The following is a 25,139-nucleotide window of genomic DNA, read 5'->3' on the forward strand; positions in this document are numbered from 1 at the left end:
AAGCTGGAGTGATTGGATATGATCCACCACCACTGCAGTGATCGCCCATGCCCCCCCCCCCACCCAGCCACAGTAAAATATGTAGGTTCTGCAGACACAGCTAGAGTCTAGCACTGAGGTTGGGTGTGTCAGTGGGAAGCCACATCTTTCGAGGGAGAGATGGTGTCGTTTGTTGACGTCCCAGGCATGCGACGTGGCCTGTGCTTTGGAGAACAGCTGTGCAATGGCTTCTTACTTGATAGGACGGTCGACCATCTTGAGTTTCAACAACTGGTTGCAGGGACCATAAAACTGTAGGATTGGTTTTATTGCAATTTGTTCCCTTTGGGAACTTGAAAAAGCCTGTCGAGTTAGCCCTCAGATCTTTTTGCCAGAAAATGTACTTACAATTCAGAGTCAAAATCCACGTTCTGCTTTGGTTCAATTCAAGTCATAACTAGATAAATAAAAGGAGTGGTAGCTGCAGAGAGCGATAATAAGCACCCCTCATTAATGCAAACATGAAATGAGGAGCTGATAACAAATCTTGACCTCTCATAGCTGACAGAGGTCTGTTACTTCAGGACAGGGTCTGATGTTTCTGGTTCCTGCCGCTCCAGGCGCTCCACAGACCGCTTATTGTTTACCTCGGGGGCTGAGCGCGGGTTTTTCCTGGAGGCGTGTGTCTCCTACACCCGTCGTCTAATCACCACCTCACACTTTGCATTCTCAGCTGCTCAGTACCTTAACCACCAGCCTCAGACAACACGTTAAACAGACAAACACTGGTGCAGGCTGCGGGTGGGTTTGTCTCCGGGTTAAAGACTTGTGAAGCACGAGAGATTTTATGAACATTAAGAGTGCACGCAGTCTGAGCTGAACCCACTTTCAAAGGAATCAAAAAATCTGGACACAAATCTTAAGGAGGTGGCACATGACCCGCCCAAATCCCCCCATCCCCACATCCCTGGCTGCAGGCCTCTCTTGGCAACAGCCACACTAAAAAGGCCCAGAGGAAGAGAGGGAGGGGAGGAAAAGAAACCATTGACACATTGCTATTCTTTGGCCCAGAGAGGAAGCCCAGGGCTAAATGTTCAGCCGAGAGGAGGGAAGGCTCTGGCAGTATGGGAAGAGGCTGGGTGAGCAGCAGTGCAGACAGACAAACACAAAGAGGCCCTCTGTCAATGCCATCGCCAACTCTTCCACGGAACATAATGAACTGCGAAATAATAATATATTTGAGTTACTGCCACACTCCCTGCTCTCTTGCTCCCCAAGGGGGGTCAACGCCACAGGCCAGGGTTAGACTCAGTGTTGTCGGACGGTCCGACACACTAGTTTGAAGTGCGAGTGTTCAGCAAAGTAAAAAGAAAAAAAAAAAGGAAAAAGAAAAGGGGGATGGCTTGGCAACCGTAAGCACACAAAGAGCCTCTCAAACAGCCGAGACCGTAGGATGGGAATTCACTGCGCTGGCTTCGCTTCTCAAAAACCTCTGGATTTCCCCTTTTTCATCATTTATCCAACCTTTTACCACCGAACCCACTTCTCCTTTACTTCAGCATCGCAGTGTTTAAAGGAAATACTTTTCTATTATCTCAGGTGATTAGGTATAGACTGAATCAGAACGTACAATGCAAGATCTGTTGTTTGACGAGAAGGGGGCGATTGTGAGGGCACACACACTGTACAAACAGTTGTCGTCTCTGAAAGATGTGGCATTTCTCTTACCTTCCCCCATCGGGTCCCGGTGGAGAGCACTAGGACGCCCCTCTGGCATGGTCCTCAGGCCTCTGAAGCTACAGAGTGAAAACAAACACAAACGGTCAGACAGACCCTGCTGCTCTACGTGGGTCCGTTTCAAGCAGTTCATGCACCAGTACAGTTTACCTTTTGTTGTCTTTTCCAAGTAGAACAAAAACTCTTGAGATTGTGTTTTTTTTTATTTAAGTTATTTTCAGTGCTGTTAAAACATTAGTGCTCTGGGAGTGTTTGGAAATGGCAAAAGCAGGGCTGATAAGCCAATGCTTTTTCTCCTAAATTGGACCGATGGAGTGAGCCAAACTCGTCTGAGAAACACTCGAAAGGGGAAATTCTTTCCATTCCACCGCTTGCTGCACTGTGCAAGCTCGTGCCAGCTATTCACCGATGTAAAGGGCAATAAGGAGCAGACATTGTGGAATAATGTCTGAGGAAATCAGCTAGGGAAGGGCAGGAAGAGACCAAACAAAACCTGCTGAAGGACCATCGGTTATTGAGGTTCAGATGCCGTTGGGAGGAAATAAGTCGGAGGATTCCACTGACGTAAGGAAAATTGCAACGACTGATTGAAATAATTGCATCATCAATCATTCAAGTCATTAACAGAAAAACTAAAACTAAATAGAAAGCATATGTTTGGACTGCATCCAAATAAGTTATTTGTCATTACGCTGTTAACTTTTTTTTACCTTGTTAACTTATTTCCACACTCATCGTTGACTCACACAACAGGAAATCTCGTAACGTTTTTCATTCAAATCTAGTAACATGCTTTTCTCTAATTATTTCTGCTAACTGCTAACACTAAGTCCACAACAAATGCTTCACTTTGGGAAGATTCCATTTGATTAGCATGTTTGACCATTTTTGCACAAACCAGTTAAACTTTAAAAGAACACATTCCACCCACTCTTTGTCCTGTGCTAATTTGCCAACACTGTCTGCCTACCTTTGAAACGCATTATACTGCAGAAGTCTGATATGCTCTGAAAGCCCTTTCACATCGTCTTCATTGGTGAATTTCAATGTTCACCCGAGGTGGCCAGCATTCCTGTTAACCCCTCGTGCCAAGCGTCTTTGTTCCTAATGATGGGGTGGGTCGACTCAAACATCACCACCAGAGTGCTGCCCCGACTCACAGAATGCCAACCCCCTAGACTCCCTTACACTAAATTAGCACGCAAGACTGTGCCTGAGAATTTGTCTCCTGTGATTCCTGCCGAGCCTCCGGCCTTTCAAACATCACATGCTTGGGCCAGCCGGATCAGAGGAGCGGGCATTCTTTAGGGATTAGGATGGTCATTGTTCCCCCGGGGGCATTTGCTGTCCGCTGTCCCGAGCCGACATCTAGGCCTGGCCACAAGCCGTGGCCGTGCCAGCTGCAAATAGGGGGGAGCTTGTCAATTAAGACACTCCGGAAAGCTGGCTGTGAAAACACAGGTACGTATGGACGAGCATGAGCGTTAAGATCTCCACCTCAGCCACGTGCAAATCGCCCGCGCCTGTGAGGCCTTCTGCAAGGGGCGGCGATGTAGCCCATGGTTTGCTCAGCGTGATTGGTTCTTATTGAAGCGTGCTCCTTGTGATATCTTTGCATCTAAGAGCAAAAGAGGAAAGTAAGTGGATTGGCCAGGGTGTTCGGATTATTTTATGGAGCGCTGCTAGAGTAGCATTGTTGAAAAATTATGCTTCTTCAAATCCCTGTTAGACGATGGGATGCAATCGAGGTTTGAGTGTCAGGGGGGCCTGTGTAAGCTGTGTGAAGCGTTCGTGTTCAAGGACCCTGGGCTGAACTAAGAAAAACCTCTGCTATTGCCACATAATATGAACCCTGCTTCACCACAACAGAACTCAGATTGCTGGTCAATGCCTGAATTAGCTAGACTAGCTAACCCTACAAATCCAGGGTTTATAAATGTTATAGACACGCACAACAATAGACATTATTGTACGCGTGCGTTTTATTTCTATATATTAAAGGAAACCGCACAGCAGTCGACTATCCAAATCCAGATTTAGAGAAATGTAGCCATCACACAAATTGATTGTTCATTTTGTACAATTTGCTTTGCTATTGTTTTTCTAAAGCCTTGTGTTTTTTTTAACGAGTGCACCCTTGCTACATTCAAATCCATAAGAAAATAACACATACAGGCTTACGGTCATGCCAAGATGGCCACCTGTGCCTGAGCCAGAGGCCAGTCCACACAAATGGAGAGCATTTGGTTCCCACAGCTGATGACTAGGTTAGCCGCAACATGAACCTCCCGCATGAGAATCTGAAGCTGGCTCGCCCTAATAGAAGACAGATGTTACAAGAGTCAATCGCATGGCTGTTAAGACACAAGTCTGTAACGCATCACTTCAACTGTTTTCCTATCAGATTGGCTAATAATCCTTCTTGTTCTTCTAATCGCTTGGCTTTGGAATAATCCAGACGGCAAAGAAAAAGAATTCCAACAGATATCTACGGCTTAAAAACACAAAACGCAAACAAAGAGATGCAGTGGAGCAGATGTTGGGGGAGATAGTGAAGTCATATGAATAATGGCACAATTCAGATTGAGTCATGACTAAAACTTGCCACGCCTGCATAAAATACACATGCTGCGAAACAATCACACCGTATACACAGACGCGTGCCTTTGGGCCCCATTGGCATTGTAGTATTCTTGTTTTTAATGTCATTCTGGGAGGTATAAGCCTAACGTTTTTGTTTACTTTCCATTATTTGCCACTGACCTTCCTGGCAAGATTAAGACAAAGGGTGCACATTGTGTTTACTAAACTTCTCCTTTTTGTTCCAACCACCTACTTTCTCTGTCTGCCCAGGAAGTGTTTAAGAAGCCAGACACAGGAAGTAGTTTGGCAATTCAACTTACCTACAAAATTAAATGTTTATGTTTGGCAGGGATGGCAAACATCACTCCACATGTTATGTCACAACATGTGTTTGCCAAGATGCTGATTTCCATCTCCTTTACATATTTGGTTCCTGTTCAAACCCTGGCATTGCAATGTTCAGGTCAGGGTACATTTTCATATCCAAAACATTGTTCCCTCGAAAATCTTGCCATTAAGCTACCAGTGTTTTCAACGGATCCCTCCATGGTGTGTTTGACATAAGTATAATCCTTATCCTAATAGGAGTACACAATTGGATGATACACGGATTTTAAACAACATTTGATGCTTCAATTAACGGCATGAACTTTTTATAAATGAGCAAATGAACCACTAGGAAGTAGCTGAGAACACCAGTCTCACTTTGGCACCTCTGTCTCTTTCTCTTGCCCTCTAAAATGGAGGAAACTCCATCACTTGTTCTTACCCTGGCCCCATGCGGCACCCATGCTCGACTGGGTGGATATGTGGAACTATGACATAATACCCAGGTCTGGTCTTCGGCCAGACGTGCCAAAGACACATCATCCTTGACACCCTCAGCCAGGGATATTTACAGCCAAAACGGGGAAAACAAAAATAAATAATAAAGCCAAGCAGAGATGGCAGGGGAAGGGAGTCGCGTGCGCCCCCCCCATTGGCTGCCTGAGACTGAGAGAGAGACAGACAGAGAGCGGGTATTATTTCAGCATCGGTGCCATGTTTATTTTGCTTGACCTTTCCCTTACCCTCTCAGCCTTGTCTACCCTAGTGGAAATATGCAGTGACAAACAGCCTTTCTCTGGGTGCCCTCTTTCCCACATTACTCCTGCCGTTTGTCCCTGACATGGGACCTTAAGAGACTAACGACTCTTCATTCAGCCAGGCAAACAAAAAACCTGCCCATCCCCTTTTTTACTGAAAAATTAAACACACTGCTCTGAAAACATGCAATGCCATACCGCAAGGTCTTCCCATTTTCTCACACGCAAGCGTGCGCGCACACACAAACACACACACACACACACACACACACACACACACACACACACACACACACACACACACACACACACACACACACACACACACACACACACACACAAAGTCTAGAAATCATCAGAACATTCTGGTTGGATGGGTCAGTTTGATCAGTTCATTGCACAGCTCTTGAGAACACTGATTAACACCAACGTATACTAACCACATACACCACCTGCACACAATCCAGTGAAAATAGCAGTAATGACAGAATAAGTATTACCTGCTGTGGTCAAGGAAATACATAGCAATCTTCACTTCGTGACAAATGATCCATTACCACAGGCTAAAAAGGGAGAGTTTTTTGAAGCGCATACCTGGCAAGAAGAGATGGCAAAGACCATTTCAAATGGCAACAAACAACAAGTCCAGACTTTAGGTTTTTTACCATTAAGCGGTCCTCCATGGTGCCCTACAGTGCTGAGACTGGGAAGTAGAGGGCTGATAAATTTAGAGACCAGGCATTTCGATAAAATTGGAGCGGACCTATTTAAAGAAACGTCACAGCCAGGAAGGAGTGCAACTTGGAACCGCTAGGGGCTTGGCGACATTTAACAACGCTAGAAAGAAAAAAAAAACACGCCACTGTTTTGAGCTCTCCAGGGTTCCTGATGTGCTTAATGACTTACAAACGGTTCCCTCTGAAGCCAGACGACGCGCCGGAGTCCTGTTAACCCCCCCCCCCCCCCCCCCCCCCCCCCCCCCCCACTGCCCGTGTGCAACCCTAGCTTCCTTCGCGCAACATCAAACTTATTTATGTTCAACCAGCCACAGGTCTGGGGAGGTTGGTCACATATCCCAACTAAAAAAACTTTTAAAATGGACTAACGCTTTGAGGCATTTCGGAATACAAACGGATTTATGGCCACCAACGTGAGAGTGCTTTCACCTGTTCTCAAGGTGTTAAAAGCCATTCTGGCGTTCTGTAAACCAAACAGTGTAATTTGCAGCGAAGAAGGTGGGAGCCACCACAGTGCCATGTGTCGCATACCAAAGACTATGGCGGGAGGAAGCTGCGCTGTGCTGCCAGCCAGTCCCCCTTCTCCCTCCAGAGCCTGGTGAATGCACGTCCATCCAGGCGCTTCCCTTTCAGACCACCAGCAAGAAAGTTCCATTCAGTCCTTTTACAGAACATCTATCTGAACCGGGTCGAGGGGGTCAAGGAACTAATAGATGGGACTTTTGAGGTGCGGCTGATTGATTTTGCACCACTTCTTCTGAACAGCTGGTGAAGATATAAATTGCCCCTCGAACAACAGGCCTTTAGAGGAGCACTTTGTCCCACTAGAATGCTTATTAGAAAGAAAGAAAGAAAAACATATAGGGCTGCTTTAGTCAAGCATGAATGGATTGGGGGGAGGGGGGAATGGGAATTGCAGTACAAAAGAAATGGCAATGTGTCAGTCAGAGTTGAGCCAATAATCATCCAGCACGAAAAGTTTTTACTCTAGCATATAGGGCCAACAACATTTATTCTGCAGCTGTAGACTTGCTGCAAAAAGTCTACAGCTGGCCAATGTTCACTGAACACTTGGTGTGTTCTCTGACAGCGCAAACAAGCCACTCTATGGTTATCTGGTGACGTTAAAGACAGTGACAGCGATGGGGAGTGTAGTGTTTGTAAGATAGTTATTGGTGTTGTGTATTGACCAATAGATTATACGTATCCGAAATGTCTGTAGCCTATGCCAACAGAAATGTCTCTGCAAAAACATGCAATTCCCAAAGCGATCATTATGATAATTAATAATGTGAAACAGTCAAGTTAAGAATCACATGCCATTAAACGGAGGTCTCATCATTATTATGTTCCGTTACTCGTTCAAAGTGACCAGAGTTGGTCACTTCAAAAGATGTGTTGTGATTTCTGTATCTTATTAATGCACACACACATCACAAAGGCATCACATCATATTGCATACAACAACCTGTGTTTTAAAAGTTAGACGCAACAGATTCAGAGCTCAAACCACTGACGCATTTTGCTTAGAACCAACGTTACAGTACAGAGGAATTTGCCAAAGTTCACTCACCGAACAATGAATTTCCTCCACCAAGCGGACTCAGTAGTGAAGCATGGCTTGGTAGATCAACTTGAGGTCAGTCCTTTTGTTTCAACTTCATTTCCAAAAAGGTAAAGAAAACCCGCAAGTGAAGCGTGTTGCCGTACAAGGACCAGCTTCGCCAGCAATCAAGCGCAACGCGTCTCTGCGTCTGAAGTGGACCAACAATGATGAACAAAGACCGCCTCCCACTTCTGACACCGTCCTCTGCAGTCCGGTTAGCTGCTGGGTCACTTTTTCACGGCTCGTCCTTGCGACGGTAGGCAAGGTACTTGCAACACTTTTGGCTCTTTATTTTGTTTGTTTTTGAAATGCATACAATAAAAATATGCATGCATAAATAAACAGCCATTACAGTATAGAGTATACAGTACAGTTTGCACATAATGATGCATCAATCCAAATATGTCTCCCAAGGGTTTTTTCTTTTCTTGTTTCTTGTGTTGTGTTGCTGCAGCAGTGTAGTGGTTATTTTTACGCTGCTATTGTCATCCTTCCAATTTCAGGGGGTCTTAAAAAGTTAAATTCTCCTCCAAATCCCCTGGCTGTGCATCTCATTCTCGGATTTAGCTGTTCAGAGATAAGCTGCGCAAAAAAAAAGTTTAACATTCAGTGCTTAATGCTGAATTATATACTTTAAATACTTATTTCACAATGGTTTTTTTGTAACCCGTTCCTATTTGGGATCATTTTCTGCGACGCACAGCGTCACAGCGTGGTCTCAGGTAAACGTAGCAATATCACCATCTGGTGGTTGTAAATGGAAAAGGGACAAGAAGATACATAATGATAAACAATTATATACGTACGACTACAGGGTATCAAGTGGGCTAATGAAGATGTTAGGTCAGGTTACAAGTGGGCTAATGAAGATGTCATGTCAGGTAATTTACCTTGATAATAGCCTTAGTTGCTAAAATGTTTAAAGCCATTTAATAATTTTGTTCAATCAATGACTGACATACCTTTTTGAATTTACTTTTTATTCAGCATAGAACTCATTGTATACATCTTAAACAGATATAAAAACTGCAATATATACAAAGCTAACTTAAAGTGAATGGTGAGACTGTTTCACAAATAAAGGTTGGTCAATAATGTATTAACAAACTAAAATCGTGTATGGTTTCAAAGCCACATTTTACATACAAATGTAAGCCTACTTTCAAAGATAATTATCTGTTCATCACAATGCAAACATCACATTGAATATAGTTCATGAAATAAAAACTAAAACAAGTAATCACAAACTTTGAAGAGGCTGGGATTTCATTAAGTTAACAAAGACCAATGGATGTCGGTATTTACACGTTACTCTTTACACAACAAAACTGTGAATATTCCCAAACCAAAGAACTTGTACTCTTTCCTGTGATCTTTTCAAAAGCTGTGCTGAAAAACGGTGGCATAACTGTCAACGCAAGAATTCAGTAAGGTCGGAACATTTAGTACCCAAACAAGTTTTCACGTCACTTAACTTGTGTTATGATGTTATGACTTTGAATATGCACTACCAACTCTAAAAAAGATATAAGAGTATACATTTGATTCTCTCCTGAAGTTCTGAGCTCAATGCTAGGGCTCCAAAGTCCTTTAACTTGATAAAAACAGCAAGTAGTAACACTAAAGAAAATTAGTATTATTACTAAACAAATCAGAAGAACAGATAACACAGTGTTAAGCCATTTTAAGACAAATAAAATCCCTGTCCGATATCACAATTACCCCGAGTACATAGCTGAACAACAACCACAGAAACCATGTCGCAGCAACAAAAAAACACTCACATTGAAAAACACTCGCCTTTCAAAAGGGAGGGAGGTGTGTGTGTGTGTGTGTGTGTGTGTGTGTGTGTGTGTGTGTGTGTGTGTGTGTGTGTGTGTGTGAAACCTTAAAAAAGTCCAACGCACCGTTTAAAAAAAGAAAAGTTCAATGCCGTTCCCCTGCCGCGCCCTCCCCCGTCGGATGTAGCTTATGGTTGCCCAACGCATGCTCTGATTACGGGGCCGCGGGATGAGGTTCGATCAGATGGGCTTGGTCGTGCTGTTGTACACCAGCTTCTCCGTGTCTTCCAAGGGGAACGCCTGGGTGCCGTTGGCAACTCGCTGGTGCTTGACCGGCTTCTTCTTGCCCTTCAAGAAGCAGTAGCCCAGCACTACCAGCAGGGCAAGGATGGCGATGCCCAGTAGGACGGCGACGGCCAAGGCACCTACGGACATGGACACAGGGACACACATTCATTGATATATTTGGGATTGGGATAGGATTATTTCGTTTAGCCAGGATAATTCACACCATGGAATTTCAAAACAAAACGCTGTAAAACTATTAAGGCATCAGTGATATTCATGGGTTGTGAAAGGAAAATGTTAGTTTCCCTGAACAGAACATCCACGCTATCCATTAGCCTTACCAACATAAAATATATAGCAGTATTAAATTAGCAGTGTGACCACTTTGTAAATGCAAGGACAAGGTAATTTAAATGTAATAGTTGACCAGGTTCTAATATTAGATACAACGCTTACAAAAGGTAGGCGTCTATTCAACTTTTGCTACACAAACTGTATAAACAGAGAAATACACTGGCCTTTTCCTCTCAAGATACCATTCATTTGAACTACAAAACAATGATACATTACCTGTGTGGGCCTCTCCGATGTAACCTTCAAATGACCCTTTTCTGGCAAAAATGTCATCTTCTAAAAACAAAAAGAACAGGGGGAGGACATTTAGTAAAGTGATGTGTGGCATGCTGATGTGCGTCGCATCATGTTGGATAAAATATAATAAAAATATTTTTTTCAGGACGCAAAACTTCCTTGTGCTATCAACCTTAATTAGTTTAAAATTAAAAAAAATTCAAAAGCAGACACTCAAAATGAGCATGCGCAAAAATCTCAGTCGAGCGCAGAAACTCAAAATGAGCAAGCGAAAAAAGCTCAGTAGAGCGAAAAAAACATCAAATTGGGAACCGCCAAAAACAAAAATCAAGCAAAAGGGTAAATAATCAAAAACAATCTGAGAAGCGCCATGTCCCAGAACAGACAATGCGGACTAGTGAACAGCGTTTTCTGAACTCATCGAATTCAGGTTGAAGTTTATGATTGTATTGAAAGTCAAGCAATTGTGTATTTCTCCATGTCTCCCGACCCATCATAACAAAGCCGGGTTTCCAACGCACGTAATTTACCTAGTAACCAAGAATCTTTGAAGGAACTAGGAACCTTTTGAAGAACTCATTGCGCTTTCAACCGCAGCAATTCCCCCCCAAGATGTGTGTGCGTGTGTGCGCGTACACTGCAGGCCCAAGCACGCGACCCACCTGTCACTCCTTCGCACATGCCCATACAATCCTCTTTGGACATGAATCGGTTTTCGTTTCCGCGGCAGCCTCCGTAGTTGAAGGCGGCGCAGCTGCGCAGCACAGGGTTGTAGTACCACCTGGTGAAGCTGTTTCTGCAGTCGCCCGTTGCCGGGGACTCCGTGCAGCGAGCTATTAGGTTGAGGGAAGCAGCAGGTTAATGTTTGGTTATGAAACTGGATGTCAAATTTGGGAACCGGGTACAACTATTGGGGAAGGGAAAACCACGTAGGAATCTATTTTCTTTCACGAGAAACGGCAGAATGACGAAGAAGAAGGATATTACCTTTCTTCTCGTCGACTGGGATCTTAAGAAGCGTCTCAAATTTGTCTTTCACTGATCCAAGAGAAGGCAGACAGTTTGAATTAGTCAAGGGGAAAAAAGCATTTATTTGCATGAACACAAGACAAGAATTTACTTTAATGGCCAAATGACAAGTCATGGCCAGACATTAAAATTTTGATTTGGCTTGATCGATAATAGAAACAAAGCCTGGTTTGCATCTTGTGCACTCACAGTTCTCGCAGTTCTTCTCGTCTGAACCGTCGCTGCACTGTTCTACCTTGTCACAGTCCAGGCCTGCATCCAGACAGCAGCCGTTGGCACAGGTGAACTCGTCCTCAGAACATGGGACCCCACATTTCTCTCCTATTTCGCAGTGTTTATAATTCATGTTATTATTGACATTATGTAAGCATTGCTCAGGTGGTGTCCCACTGGGGGATTAATGATATAACAATTTAAAATAAAATGACACACACATTCACAATATCAAGACAACGCCACATTTTTGGGGTAGTCTTTTGCTTTTGCTGTCCTCTTTTAATCTATTGCGTTGTCTCCAGGCAAAAAAACGGATTTTCTTTCCATGACAATATTTCTATTCACTTTGTATTATCTTTTCAATTTTTGTTTATTTTTAATAAGGGTAGAATGTATGACATTGACTTGAAAAGTTGGTGAAAAGATATTACACAGCATGTGGTATTAATTTAGGATAGACTTTTGTCAACGATTATTTAAAATGGGCAGTCCAATTTTGGAAAGAAACAGCTGCCATGGTAGCACGGAAATGAACTAAAGGGTTAGGAAGTAAAGGTCAGCACATTTAGAAATGAAACCATGTTCTTTTAAAATGTAACTTTTTGGTGATAGACATGGAAAACAAGTGTGTGCATTTGTTGCATGACCACAAAAACCCTCATCAGACAGACTCTGTCAGACGTTTCTTGTTTGCATGTCCCAATAAACTTCTTCATCCAAGTTAAATGTAAAAAATTACAGATACATTTTAGTGTGTTCCTTTTTGTTACAAGATATTTTTTTTTATGAAAGCCGATACTTTACCTTTTGGTAATGATGATGGAATTGGAAAACCTCTGGAGGCTTTTGAACTGCCATCTGAAATAGAAAGCCCCAAAAAATTCTTGGAAATCCCCTTCGTCACTTTACTCTGTTGTCGAAAAATACAATCAAGACACGGAGATGGGACACCTGCACCAGCTAAACCCTCATTATATTCTACGACTCATAATTCACTTTTGGGTTTCAAATCTGGAGGAGGAAAAAATACATAATACACGTTATGGGGCTGTTTACCTGAGCCCTCACAGGCGTTGGTGCACTCGTCGCGGGTGAGGTAGTTGTTGAGGTTCCCTCTGCAGCCACCGTAGATGAACTCTTCACATCTCTGAGAGGCACCGTTATATTGCCAGCGGGGGAAATGGCCACGGCACGGCCCCACCTTAACCGGCGACATACAGTGGTCTATAGCGGGATGGAGATTATAGATATAGTTAGACATGGAAACGAGTACTGAAGCTTTTCCTGAAGAGAGCTTTCAAATATTAATCGTCAACTGCCATTTATTCATCGCTCTAAAAATGGTAGGAGCTGAACTTGGGGATCATGAATAAAAACGAAGAGGAAGTACATTATATAGCACTCAATGATTCCCTATGTGCAATGATAAACTGTTGAATTTTTGCAAGAGAGCAGAAAATATTGATAAAACAGTATCTGGTAAGGCCATACATGTAACATTAAAGAGCACCTATTATGCTTTTTCAACTTTTATTTTACCTATAAACGTTGTTATAATGATTTATAGTCATGTTTGATACTAAAGTGTCAAATAATGACGTACATGCATTTAGACGTATTCCCTGCTGACCGTCTGGGGTGGCTGTGCAGAGCGCTAAACACTAGGGGCGCCGGTCGCCATTCACTCGTAAATTAAAAGATGGTCGTGGGCAGTTCTTAGGGCATTTCTCTGCCTCGTTCTCTGCCTCGTTTGGCAGAGAGAAGGAGTTGAAAGATTGTTCAAGATTAGATCTGTTGGCAGATGAATTCCGCCGTGAAGTCGTTTCTCATTACTTGCAGGACAGAAAACAACGCGTACACACTATCCCGATACAGACACACAGACATAGGCACATTACTTGTCTGGAAGTGCATTGACAACTTTTACTATTCACGATTATCTCCAGCCATTATTTAAAAGTGGCTAGCATGGTTTCGTTTCCCAATTTTGGGGATTGGGGATTGTGGGCAGACAGCCGACAGCGTTTCTCTGTCTGTCTCCCACAGTGTTACACAACTGACAGGCATGTGGACAATCCCAAAGAAACAAACAAACAAAAGGCCGGAAGTGATGCTCTAGGCTCCTGCTTGTTTAATTCATTACTACATAGTCAATGTGTCATAGACTCATACCCATCAACTCTTAAGCACCTTCAGGTTGACACCATCATTATTTGGAAACATGCAAACCCCAACCTGCTCCCTTCAAATGGAAACACACAGCTAATGAAGCACGAGGAACTTAAAAGGGAACTTGAGACGTTAGGATGGCGGTTTCTGAAAAACTGCTACCGCTTTTGTCTTATGTTTGACAGCTGTAATCCATACATTTGTTATAGAGTTTGCTAATGTGTGAGAGCTCTAATGTATAGTGGCTTTGCATTCACCTGTTTCACTTGAGTCGCATTTCTTAAATGGAATGGGCTGTTCCATAGGCTTTTCTTAACGGATTGCTAGTGAATTGGCTAAATCGAAGGCAAGATAAGTTCCATTAAAATTACAAAAGGAAAGCACTTTTGTATTAAAATCAGGACGGAAGAGTATCATGGCACGGCAGTGCTGCCTTGTTTGTGAAACCCAAGCTGAAACCTGACTTACAGGTTTGGAGGAATCAGGGGGTTGGGAATAGCATAGCGAGCTGTACGGCAGCAGTTACACCACAGGGAAGGGGGAAATAGAGAGCATTATATACTTTTTAAAAACCCAGATAAAACTGCCACTTTGTATTTGTTGTATGTCTTATGGAAAAAAAAGGTGTGGTTTCCTAAGAACCAAGAAACAGATAGATATCTTCAACGCAAAGTATCTCCTTTTGGATTTGCCACCAGTCAAGGGACTGGTGGCATACATTAAAGATAAACACCCTTCCACTTGTTTGAGCTTGTGGCCCTTTGCGCTAATGTTATTTTGTATTTGTGTATTCGACACAATATATTTGTTTGAGGCACCCTAGAAACAACCTTGAAAAGGTTTCTGAGTGTGTTTGTACAACTACAGAAGATAATTGTAAGCTCAACACAGAGAAAACTGCTCATCGTAGTCTCACACCTAAAGGAGAGCAGTCTTAAAAAGGGAAACCACAATGACGTGGTTCCTCTTTTACCCATCACAAACTATGTCTCACATTAGACTAATTGAAATGTGTACATAATATAGAGTCTACTTCAAAAAAATAAAAAAAAGTCTAACTAAATAAAAAACCAAACCCAACTAAAAATTAAAAAATGCCCCAGAAAGCTAAAGCTCTGAGTTTAACAAGCAGGTCGCACCATAACGCCCAGAACCCATTTTATCCTTTCTTCACCATCACATTCACTAGTCTACTCCCCTGGCACAGTGGCCCAGACCACGGTCAGTGTGTCCCATAATAATGGAGTCCTGCTTTGGGGGTGTAGGACCACTCACCCTTGGACTGCTCGGGGTTGAGGACCAGCACGGTGACGATGGCGGAGTCGGACTGCCCGATTGTGTCCACGACCGTGAGCTGGAACTTGTAAATCCCCGACGTCAGGTTGGTCACCAAAATCGCGTCTTTGTAGGGTGTTTTCTGAAGAGACAGAGACCACTTTACAGTTGCAAATTCTAGACATTTGCATTAATCTAAACCTATAGGTGCGTGTGCACCGCCCAAGCCCCCACAAAACACCAAACGATAGCATTAAAAGGTCATCAGCATAAGATTAGTTCTTCTTTGCTCTGTAATAAAACACATCTCTGTTAACCCCGTACACCTCTGTGTTCCATACATTGCGGTTGGCTGTTTGAACCAATGTATTTACCTAAAAACAAATGAAGTCAGTTCCCATTGAGGGGGGGAAAGAGGGCAGGGCGTATTTAACGAAACAAGACTTGAATGCTTTTCAATTAAACTGAAACTGATCCATCGATAGGCCCACCACCCCTCACGTACGATTTACACTGTGAGAAAGTTATTGTCGATGGTCAGTACCCTTCAATGCTCCTCAAACCTCCACCACCGCTGAGGCTCACCTCTATGACAGCATAGGGATTCCCCGACACCAACTCCCATTTGAAGGTCTCGATGCCGTTGTCGTCGTTGCTCTCGATGCCGTTCAACCTCACCTCTTCCAGGGGCTGCACCACTCGGTGCGAGCCCCCGTTGGCCACCGGAGGATTATCTTCTAGGCCTAGACGGAGCATCAACACGATTTATATTTTTACTACCAACAACAATAAGATCACTACAAACAAAATGGGTTTAACTGTTATTAAAGCTTGGGCACATGCACTACTTTGTCTTGTGTTTTGACCATGTTTGAATGAGGGGGGGTTGGGTGTGCTTTTGTTTTGGCAACCCTCATCTCAGGTAATAACTGACTCACAGAGAGCCCGGCCTGTGAGAGAGCCAGGCGTGTTTCAACATGCACTAGAATTCTTATGACAACGATATTCTCCTACAAGCAGCAGGACCCCAAAATAATTATTAATAGATAATAAAAAAAAAGAGAACCAAAGACAGCCTATATCTAGTTCAATGTTTTCATTAAAATTAACAATGAAATGTAAGCGACTGTTATTGTGAATGATTCAATAACACGAGGTAGTGGTAATGGTGGATGGGGGGGGTGGTGGTGATCTTACCAGGGTTGCTTTCCACAATCAAGTCGCTCTCGTACACCGAGTTCAGAAAGTAGTTGAAGTAGCCGTCCTTCCTGACAAAGCGACAGACGTACTTCATCTTGTACAGACAGTCGAACAGAAAGCACGACTTGATCAGGCCGTCCTCGGCTCCACGCTCCATGAAGGCGACGTTGCACTTGGAGTCCTTACAGCAGGAGAGGACACAATCCTTGTAGCGCACGACCTTCGGCGAAGAGAGGAACGTCGCCCCGTCCTTCACGGAGCCGTCGGCGTCCAGGATGAAGTTGACGCGACCTTGTTTGTATTTCGCTAAACATTGATCCCCGAAGTGTTGTCCATCCGCCAAGAATGTGAACATCAATAGAAGGAGACATATTGGCCCTGCGTGAAGTGCTGCCTGTAGTACAGTCATTGTTGTATTAAAGAAAAAGGTCCAATTGGATCGGGCAAAGAATATAGTCCTTCGATGTCGGTCTGGCAGTCCTCAACCTTCAATATAAGGAACCTGAAAACGAAAATAACAGAGGTTGTCAGATAAAGCGTCGATAAGGTGTGCGCACTGAGGAAGTGTTAAAGGCCGCGACTTTTATTCTAAGCTTTCCAACTTATTTAAAATAACATCCAAAGGTATCGATAACTTTATAAATGTAGCTTTATGGTCTCTTGAGAGGAACAATTGCCTTACCATTTGATATCTTTATGAATTGAATTGCTTGAGTGAATCCTGCCACAGTCAGGTGAGTGACTCAACCTGGGACATACAGGAAGTGAAATCGTACTCCCCCAGGTAGACTGATGCCACGCCCTTTAAGTTTGGTCGGTCTTTGTCACCTTAAATACTATGTAAAACACCAAAGTCAATCATATAGTCTACTTGTAAGATCGTTGCAATGCGCTTTCCTTTGAAGGTTACAATGGTTTCGATCACAACCACTTTATTGTGTGACGTATGAGTGGGCGTGGCATTAACACGTCATTGAAATGTTATTTTAAGGTTGGCCCACACAAACCATGTCTCATTACTTTTCACATCGTATGGCTATACGTGGAAGACAGTATACATTCGATATCTCTCACACACTCTCTCTCTCACACACACACACACACACACACACACACACACACGCACACGCACAGACACACCCACACCCACACACACACACACCGACAAACGCACGGACATTAACAAATTCAGACATGAATTGGCAGTCAATTTATGACATTGTCTCCTTTTAACCAGATGGTGGCGGTATATTGCCAACCAAAAGAAGTTTCTGCCTGACGATTCCAGTAACTTTTATAAATCATTAACATACAATAACAACAGCATTCTTTTTACACATGCAGATTAAAACTCTCACAATAGCCTTTCTTGTAGTGGTACCGGTGACTCATTGAATGAGCCATGATTACGAGACAGACACAGAAATATGCTCTTATGTTTATTCGCACAGACAGAGAAAACTGAAGTTCTTCTCAACCGGGACAAAATAATAAAAAAAACATGGTTTAAAAGCTTTATTCATCAATCTGTCTGTGTGTCTGTCTGTCATGTCTGTCCACCGCTTCCCGATGACATCTGTCTGGTAACGACACGTCCAAATGACACAAGAGGTTAATTTGAGATTGAGATGGGGTCCCCCTCCCCCCAATAAGGAGCATCACACTCCCTTATCTCCATCACCCATGACTTTGTTTTTTCAGCTGAATAGCGTGGGCGGTGGCAGGGGACAGGGATGAATGAAGCAGTATGTCTGGAAAGGTGAGCTGTAGAGGAGAGCTCAATAATTCAGTGATTGTAACAGACGGTGCATCAGTGGGTGAACAGACAGGGCTCAGGCGGAACAATGGGCCCCCGCCAGAGGAAAACACAACCCAAGTGGAAGGATGAGAAGAAGGAGAGCCAATAAATAAACGCCGTACCTCACTGGCTGTATATCGTAACCGGATCCGTGGAAACTCAGCCGGCGGTCTCCTTCGTCCTTTTTAATAATTTGACGTGTTTTGTGTTTTGACATTCGCCACGTTTCGACCGTGACTCACTCTTTTTGACTCACTCAAACGTTTTGACTTTTCCTTTCATTTGAGGAGCAATCAAGCCTTATTATGTTGGAGGTTTGACTTTGAAATGACCAGAAGAAGAAGCAGAAGTACTTAGTAGGCGGTCCATCTATTATTTAGAAGAGAGTAACCGAGGATGCCCATTTGACTTCAAGGTGTATTAAACCTACACCTGATGATGTCTGTGATAGTAGTGGTAATTGGCAGCAGAGTCCTGGCTCACCTCCCAGGGGGACCCAGTCATTGTTCTGTGTTCGGACCAACAGAGGAGCCAGGGTTGCTGCTGTCTCCCCTCTAGAGCTTCACAAACCTATTCCTACGTATTGTTCGTACTCAGCAGTGAGTTGGTTAAGGAGAGTTCCCCGGTTTGGACCTAACTCAAGTGTGTGGTTCTTGTGGTGGGGTTCAAAGATGTTCACTGCAACAACATATAGTGAGCCATTCAGAGGATGTCATTTGCCTGTAGTCTGATCGCTCCATTCTGTGCCCTATGCCCTTTCCCCAGTCTTTATAACTGTAATTGACCTATGCCCAGCCAGGTGCATAACCAAAAGGGAGGGGAAATATGTTTTTCGTGCGCACACAAACACACGCATTATCTCTCTTTCTCTCAATCCTCCTCTCATTCACACACATACAGGCACACTCAGACCAGCAACCAAACACACAACCGCACACACAAAAACACCCACACCCACATACATTATCTCTCTCTCCCAGACACTCTCTCGTAGCACACGCAGGCAAACTCACACAAGCATCCCCCACACACCAACACACAGACCACACCAACACACACACACACCAACAGAAAGAGGCGTATCTCATTACCATCCTCTTGATGGTGCAGGCAGCAGGCTGTGCCGAGGGGAGCCCAGGAGATCAGCAGACAGCGAGCGGTCGAGGCAGAGCGGAAGAAGAGGAAGAGCGTGAGAGAGGGGAGAAAACAAACGGAGCGCAAAGACCAACTCGTTAAGGGTGGCCAGCAGGAACTGTCGCGGCACAGAAAGGAAGGGTCGAAGGGAAGCAAGGATCAGGCCAACACTCACGACACAACAAGATAACGGCAGACAGGCGAGCGGCCACGACATCCCTCTGACTGTCAGACACACAGAGAAGAGCCGAGCAAGGGAAGCCAGCGGAGCGTCCGGCTTCTACAAGAGAGTGTGTGTGTGCGCGAGGCGTGTGTCTGTGTGTGTGTGTGTGTGTGTGTGTGTGTGTGTGTGTGTGTGTGTGTGTGTGACTGTGATCAGTCTGAGCGTCCGTCCACCACGGATCTCCTGAGGCCGTGGCAGGCATGGCGTCAACGGAACCGGGTGCCCAGTCCAGGGTGATGTTCCAGGCGGTGGACAAGACGGAGGAGACGGCCGGCCACCGGCATGGCAAGCTCACGGTCAAGTACAACCGCAAGGACCTGCAGAGACGGCTGGACATAGAGGAGTGGATCGACGGTCAGCTGCACCTGCTCTTTGACTGCGAGGTGGGGAACCATTGGCCCGGACACACGCACACATACACACACACTCGCACATAGACAAACACACATGCGGACGCACACAGAAACGTGCACACACAAAACTGCCCACAAGCATGTGTGGAACACAAGTACATGGGTCATAATAACACAATCATGCGTACAGGTTGTTCTTTTTGGAAGTGTGTGGGAAGACAGCAGTGTGTGGTTCAAAAGTGCGGGGGTATTTGTGTGTGTGTGTGTGTGTGTGTGTGTGTGTATGTGTGTGTGTGTGTGTGTGTGTGTGTGTGTGTGTGTTTGTGTTTGTGTGTCCCATTTGCCACTTATAGCCTTTCCTGGTTCACTGAATCATCTTCAGGATGATTATCCGGCTTCTGATACTTAAGGTTTTCATTTCCCACACAACACTTTTATCAGTATGAGCAGAACAACATGTTGATTGCAGATATCAGCTAATTTGACTCATCACAGCAACACATGTATGAGGTTACCTGGATTCATAATTCGGACTTTGGTTCCGTCTGTTTTGGGAGTTATGTACACATGACTGGTGGCCCGATCCCAACAATGGGTGATGACTTTGCTCCCACCTCCAAAGACATGCTCGCAGAGCATAACCCTCACACCAAGAGGTGGATGGTGCTGGTGGGACTGCCATGGATCAGCATTCCCATCAGGGGTGCACCCATGCCTTATGCTTGCACGCCCGCTGGGGTAGGCTTCGCCACTGAAATGGTCGACGGGTGGACATACTTGTGGAGGAGTCTATTCAGCATGAATTGGACACTCAAAAGAATGATGACATCATGGCCAATCCCTCCAAAGATTGCCAGGCCGTCCCCCCCCCCCCCCCCACTACCAGCTCCCTGTTCAGGTCCCATTGCCTGGCCCCCCGACTCCTGGCTGGCTGGGTGGTGGCGTGTTCTGATCCGATTACATCTGAGCGTTATAAGAAGTTGATTTTCTCCGAGGGAACCATGGCAACAAATGTATCTACGCCTACATGAGGCAGAAGGGCTCGGTGGAAACAGGGCAGCCATGTGAGGAACAGGGGGAGAAGGACGGAGAGGATGATGAGGATGATGATGATGCAACGTATAATTAAAACTGCTGTTGTGGCGAAAAAGAGGTGATGAAGACACAACATCCTGCTGATTTAACATACAGGATGCTACACGGCTAGCACAAGCCGGCTGGAGAGACTCACTGCATCTGTTGGCGGAGTCTGCATGGAGTCTGAGTGATGGCCCCACCAGGAGTTAAATTCTGTGGGATCACTGGGATGGGAGCTGGGCCCGCCCCGGTATAAATAGAGCATCGTTGGGGTGTGAGGAGATAAAGTCTGGGTGGGCTATTTGTCAAGAGCGTCCATGTGGCACACAGACGCAGAGCAGCGGGTGCTGGAGTACCGGGTTGCATACTACTCCACACATGGGGATGAAATCCTTAGCCTCTGATAGAGTTAACTGAACGATGATGCTACAGAGAGGTGCGAACACTTTCCTGTATCATAGCCCCAATTTTCGCAGAGTTCTATATCCAAGTATACTGGCCCCAACACATATTCATTATATTTCAATTCTAGTTCCTATAATTTATAATGCAGTACTTTTTCCATTTATTCTTTATTTGTTTTCACATATTTTTTAGCTCAACGTCTCTTCATTGTGAAACATTAGATGTCTATTTGTGTGTGTGTGTGTGTGTGTGGTTGTGTGTTTTGATAAGATTAGGTGTAGCCTACTTTACTAATCCCTGACGGAAAAAGAGCAAGGAGCAAGTACTTTGTTCCCTTCTGTCCTACAAGCGACAACTCTGTTAATAAACATTGTTTTCACAGTGGCAGCAGTAGACGATGGTTATAAAGTCACTGCATCGCAATTAGGCATGGTTTTCTCCATGTGTCCCCTGTTGTGTGGTGAATTTTACATGGCTTTCTGGGGATGTTGGCTCTGTTGGGGTTTTAGAAGTCTTCCGCAAGGGAAGCATTTACAGTCCGCCCCTCTGCGTCACCGCCTGAATTATTTAGACTCATCTCTAATTCATTCAAGTGCTGCGATGGACCGGTGTGTGGCAGGCGTATCTGTGCACTTCACACCTTTTGGGGAAATCTTAAACCCATCCCGTCAGTATGACAAGCGCCTCACTTGTAAGGACAGTCGATTTACAATCAGTGTCCCATGAAACCACTTTACGTACAATCTACTTTGGTATATAGATGACTCCGGTGTAGTTTATGATGGAAATACAGTAGAATCAAAGGGAAAGCAAGTTTTGCTTTTAAGTCAAATTCAATCAATATAAAAAGCTTTTGTACTGTTTTTTGTACTGTTTGTTCCACAGTGCATGACTTCGGCCCAAAGAATGTTTATGGTTATGTGCAGAAACGTTCTTCATTTCCATTGAAAACAAATGTTCCATTTACCGCAGCCATGAAGCGATCTCCCACCTGCCTGGGCTATGGGGTTGATGGTAATGGGTCGAAACAAGACTTCTGGTGAAGGTCAGAGAGTTAAGACTCTATAATGCAGTCTGAAACATTAATTGGTTCCTCTGAAGGCTCATTTGTTATTCATGTATTTAGGATTTAAGTGGCAAAATAGACTTTGGCCTCCATATACTGCATTCAATTCAAGAAGTTCTAATGAGGTTTAGCAAGGCCACAGCAAAGAAATTAGCAAAAATAAAAGCATCTTAATGGGGCTTTTATGGCTGCCACAAACCAATAAACTTGAGAAAAGTGATGTCATTTATAACCCCATGACAACGGCTCATTTGGTCTACGCTGGTCAATGCTAACGGCCTCCGAGGATTTCAACCCTGCATCACACAGCCTTGTGTATTCATACCTACAAACTGTGAACAAAACATAGGAGCGCCATTACCAGAGCCCTGTTCTGCAAATGTGAACAGAGAGCTCTCAGCATAATCGCTCTGTGTCCATCTGCAGTATTAATCAATTGCACAGCGGGGCCATTGGGGACGTTATATAGACATGGGCTCTCACTCTCCTCTGCCAGTCAGCACTTCAGCCGTGGTTAGCCCTGAGCTCATCCAGAGAGCCCCGCGTCGAGGCCTGTTCTCGCCAGCCATTAAACCTTCTGAGCCGGAAAATACGCTACTAAAAATGGCCCTCGCCAAATTGCCACATCCGCCCGCTGACTGGCTCACCTTCTCCCTAGCAAGTCAATGTGGGAAAAGTATGCTTTGATTTGATTTATGCCACTTGAATCGTTTTTTAACATTTTGGACCCAAAGTTTGGATGAAATCCATTGATTTTTGTGTAGCGGGTATGAAATACTTTAAAAGTGTTATAAAGTATTCTACAATCATATGAAACCAAGCGATAAAGCAACAAGTGTGTCTAATTTTCTTTTTCAGTCAGACTGAGAAGCTTTTGTGAAACCGTGATTGTTGCTGTTGTACATCATATAAATCAGCATTCATAATTGAAATGTCTCCCCCATAGTTGAACTGAATGCTGGTATACGTAGGAAGGAAGTCAAATGTTTGCAAGAGATAAGCATGTCCCAGACAGCCCTTCCTGCCTCGATTCCTGGACTAATTACCTGAACAGCATAGCATCACCCTCAGCGACCCTTCATCAAGCACTTCAAAGGGAAGTCCCAGCGGTCATTATGGCGACGGCAAACCCACAGACACCTAAGTGTCTTCTTCGTCGATTCCTCTGGCCTTTTCTCAAACCACTTTATGGCACAGCACTGATAAGAGACACATTCATTGTGTCACAAGTAAGGCTATTGTGCCTTGTTTGTTTCATGACGCCTCACCTCATTACAGCTTGTCTTTTGCAGACAATAAAAATAGCATTATTCTCCTTGAGGCTATATGAGGTTTGCACATCTGTATGTCTGAGAGGCTGTCTATCTCAAACTGCCTTTTGGACTTTGTGTGTGTGTGTGTGTGTGTGTGTGTGTGTGTGTGTGTGTGTGTGTGTGTGTGTGTGTGTGTGTGTGTGTGTGTGTGTGTGTGTTTCAGGCAGAGGAGATTCCAGAGCTAGAGATTGACATAGACAAGCTCCTGGACTTGTCGGAAGAAGGCCAGAGGAGCCGGCTGCAGGTGAGCCCACATAAGTCCATTCAAATCCCCTCGAGTTGTGTTCTACGACACGGTTTACACTGTGACGTAACTTAACAGAAATGTCTAATGCACAGTTAACATGGATCACATGTAGCCTGCAGAAGCCATGTCAGATATAACCTGTTCCTTTATTATATAAATAAAGTGGAGCCATATCAGGTTCTACAGGATCGTAGCTTTAATGCAGGAACCACCTCTTGTGAAGTCGTTGCCGATACTTAATCTGTGGCTTCTCTCCAACAGGAGTTGCTGCAGGAATGTGGGAAGCCAAAAGAGGTGAGGTGTGATTAAACAAACTAATTAGGTTAACTCTTAATTAAGCTGATCAACTTATTTAATTATTCCTAAGGGCGACGTCACAAGGGCTGGCTCTTGTGTGTCTGCTTTGGTTTCATTGGGTGAAGAAAGAAAATTGAACTTGACTTCATCTACTCTCTAAAGGAATTCATCAACGGGCTGCTCTACAGGATGAAGGGGCTGCGCAAGATGTCAGGGACTCTGAAGAAATAGACCAATTCGAGACACAAAACAAGACTCGCCTCTTTCTCCTCCAGCTCCATTAACTGTTGAATGTTGGCATGTGTTGTGTACATTTCGTGGGATACCCCAGTCAGGGGTATCCCCGCAGACAGCAGCAACAGACACTGTGAAAGCAGTCACATTTGATTATCCATTTTTTTAATTTTATTGTCTTATTTATAGACAGCGTTAACATTTGGACTTCCTCATAAACACCAAGAATGCAACGCTGAGAAACACGCATTAACATAAGCTGTTCAATCCAACGGACTGTTTTCTTTGTATGACTGTACATTTTTTTCCCAGGTTGCCTATCTATGTATATAACTTCTTTTTTTGGGGGGGGGGTTCTGATTATAGAGTTCAATGTCAAAATAAAAAAATGATTTTCAAGTCTGTGCATACATTTTATACATACAGACCCGCCCCACACTAAATCGCTTGCTGACAATGCAGAGAGACTGGTTATTTTATTTGCTCGCACTATACTCTTGTGCATTTATGCACAAACGCACATAAATCTCCTAACAGATGTTATTTGCGTGCAAAACCCCCTAAAGGGGTCTTCTACTAGATAGTCTTAAACCCGGGTATGTCTTCAAAGAGCAATGGGGTGAACCAGCTGAAAGGAACTGGGGCGACCGAGGAGACCTCAGGACTCTCTCAAGAAGTGATCACAAGGCTTGGCCTTTCCAGAACACAATGTACTG

At 44.2% G+C, this 25,139-nt stretch overlaps 3 protein-coding genes across 3 annotated transcripts in view; 1 reads left to right on the plus strand and 2 right to left on the minus strand.

Annotated features, from left to right (window-relative positions):
* Positions 1–7,885, minus strand: part of LOC307086817 (pleckstrin homology domain-containing family G member 3-like) — a 33,348-nt gene extending 25,463 nt beyond the window's left edge. Inside the window, exons 1-2 of the mRNA XM_079752154.1 lie at positions 7,695–7,885; positions 1,708–1,775 (exon numbers count right to left, since the gene is read on the minus strand). Of these exons, the coding sequence (XP_079608280.1) occupies positions 1,708–1,756 (49 nt within the window). The 5' untranslated portion in view covers positions 1,757–1,775; positions 7,695–7,885. The remainder of the gene's footprint in view (positions 1–1,707; positions 1,776–7,694) is intronic.
* An 803-nt stretch (positions 7,886–8,688) lies between these two features.
* Positions 8,689–17,196, minus strand: spint1a (serine peptidase inhibitor, Kunitz type 1 a). Its single transcript, XM_079752142.1, has 11 exons — positions 16,959–17,196; positions 16,274–16,778; positions 15,662–15,819; positions 15,077–15,218; positions 12,689–12,856; positions 12,437–12,490; positions 11,606–11,737; positions 11,375–11,425; positions 11,050–11,220; positions 10,367–10,426; positions 8,689–9,933 (listed from the first exon to the last, which is right to left on the minus strand). Exons 2-11 carry the CDS (start codon positions 16,683–16,685, stop codon positions 9,749–9,751), a joined length of 1,533 nt encoding a protein of 510 aa, XP_079608268.1. The 5' UTR covers positions 16,686–16,778; positions 16,959–17,196; the 3' UTR covers positions 8,689–9,748.
* A 1,933-nt stretch (positions 17,197–19,129) lies between these two features.
* Positions 19,130–24,489, plus strand: ppp1r14d (protein phosphatase 1 regulatory inhibitor subunit 14D). The gene is made up of 4 exons (XM_079752152.1): positions 19,130–19,814; positions 23,809–23,889; positions 24,154–24,186; positions 24,352–24,489. Exons 1-4 carry the CDS (start codon positions 19,632–19,634, stop codon positions 24,418–24,420), a joined length of 366 nt encoding a protein of 121 aa, XP_079608278.1. The 5' UTR covers positions 19,130–19,631; the 3' UTR covers positions 24,421–24,489.
* The last annotated feature ends 650 nt before the right edge of the window (positions 24,490–25,139 follow it).

The sequence above is a fragment of the Pollachius pollachius genome, assembly GCF_949987615.1.
Source record: "Pollachius pollachius genome assembly, chromosome: 15".
NCBI lineage: Eukaryota > Metazoa > Chordata > Actinopteri > Gadiformes > Gadidae > Pollachius > Pollachius pollachius.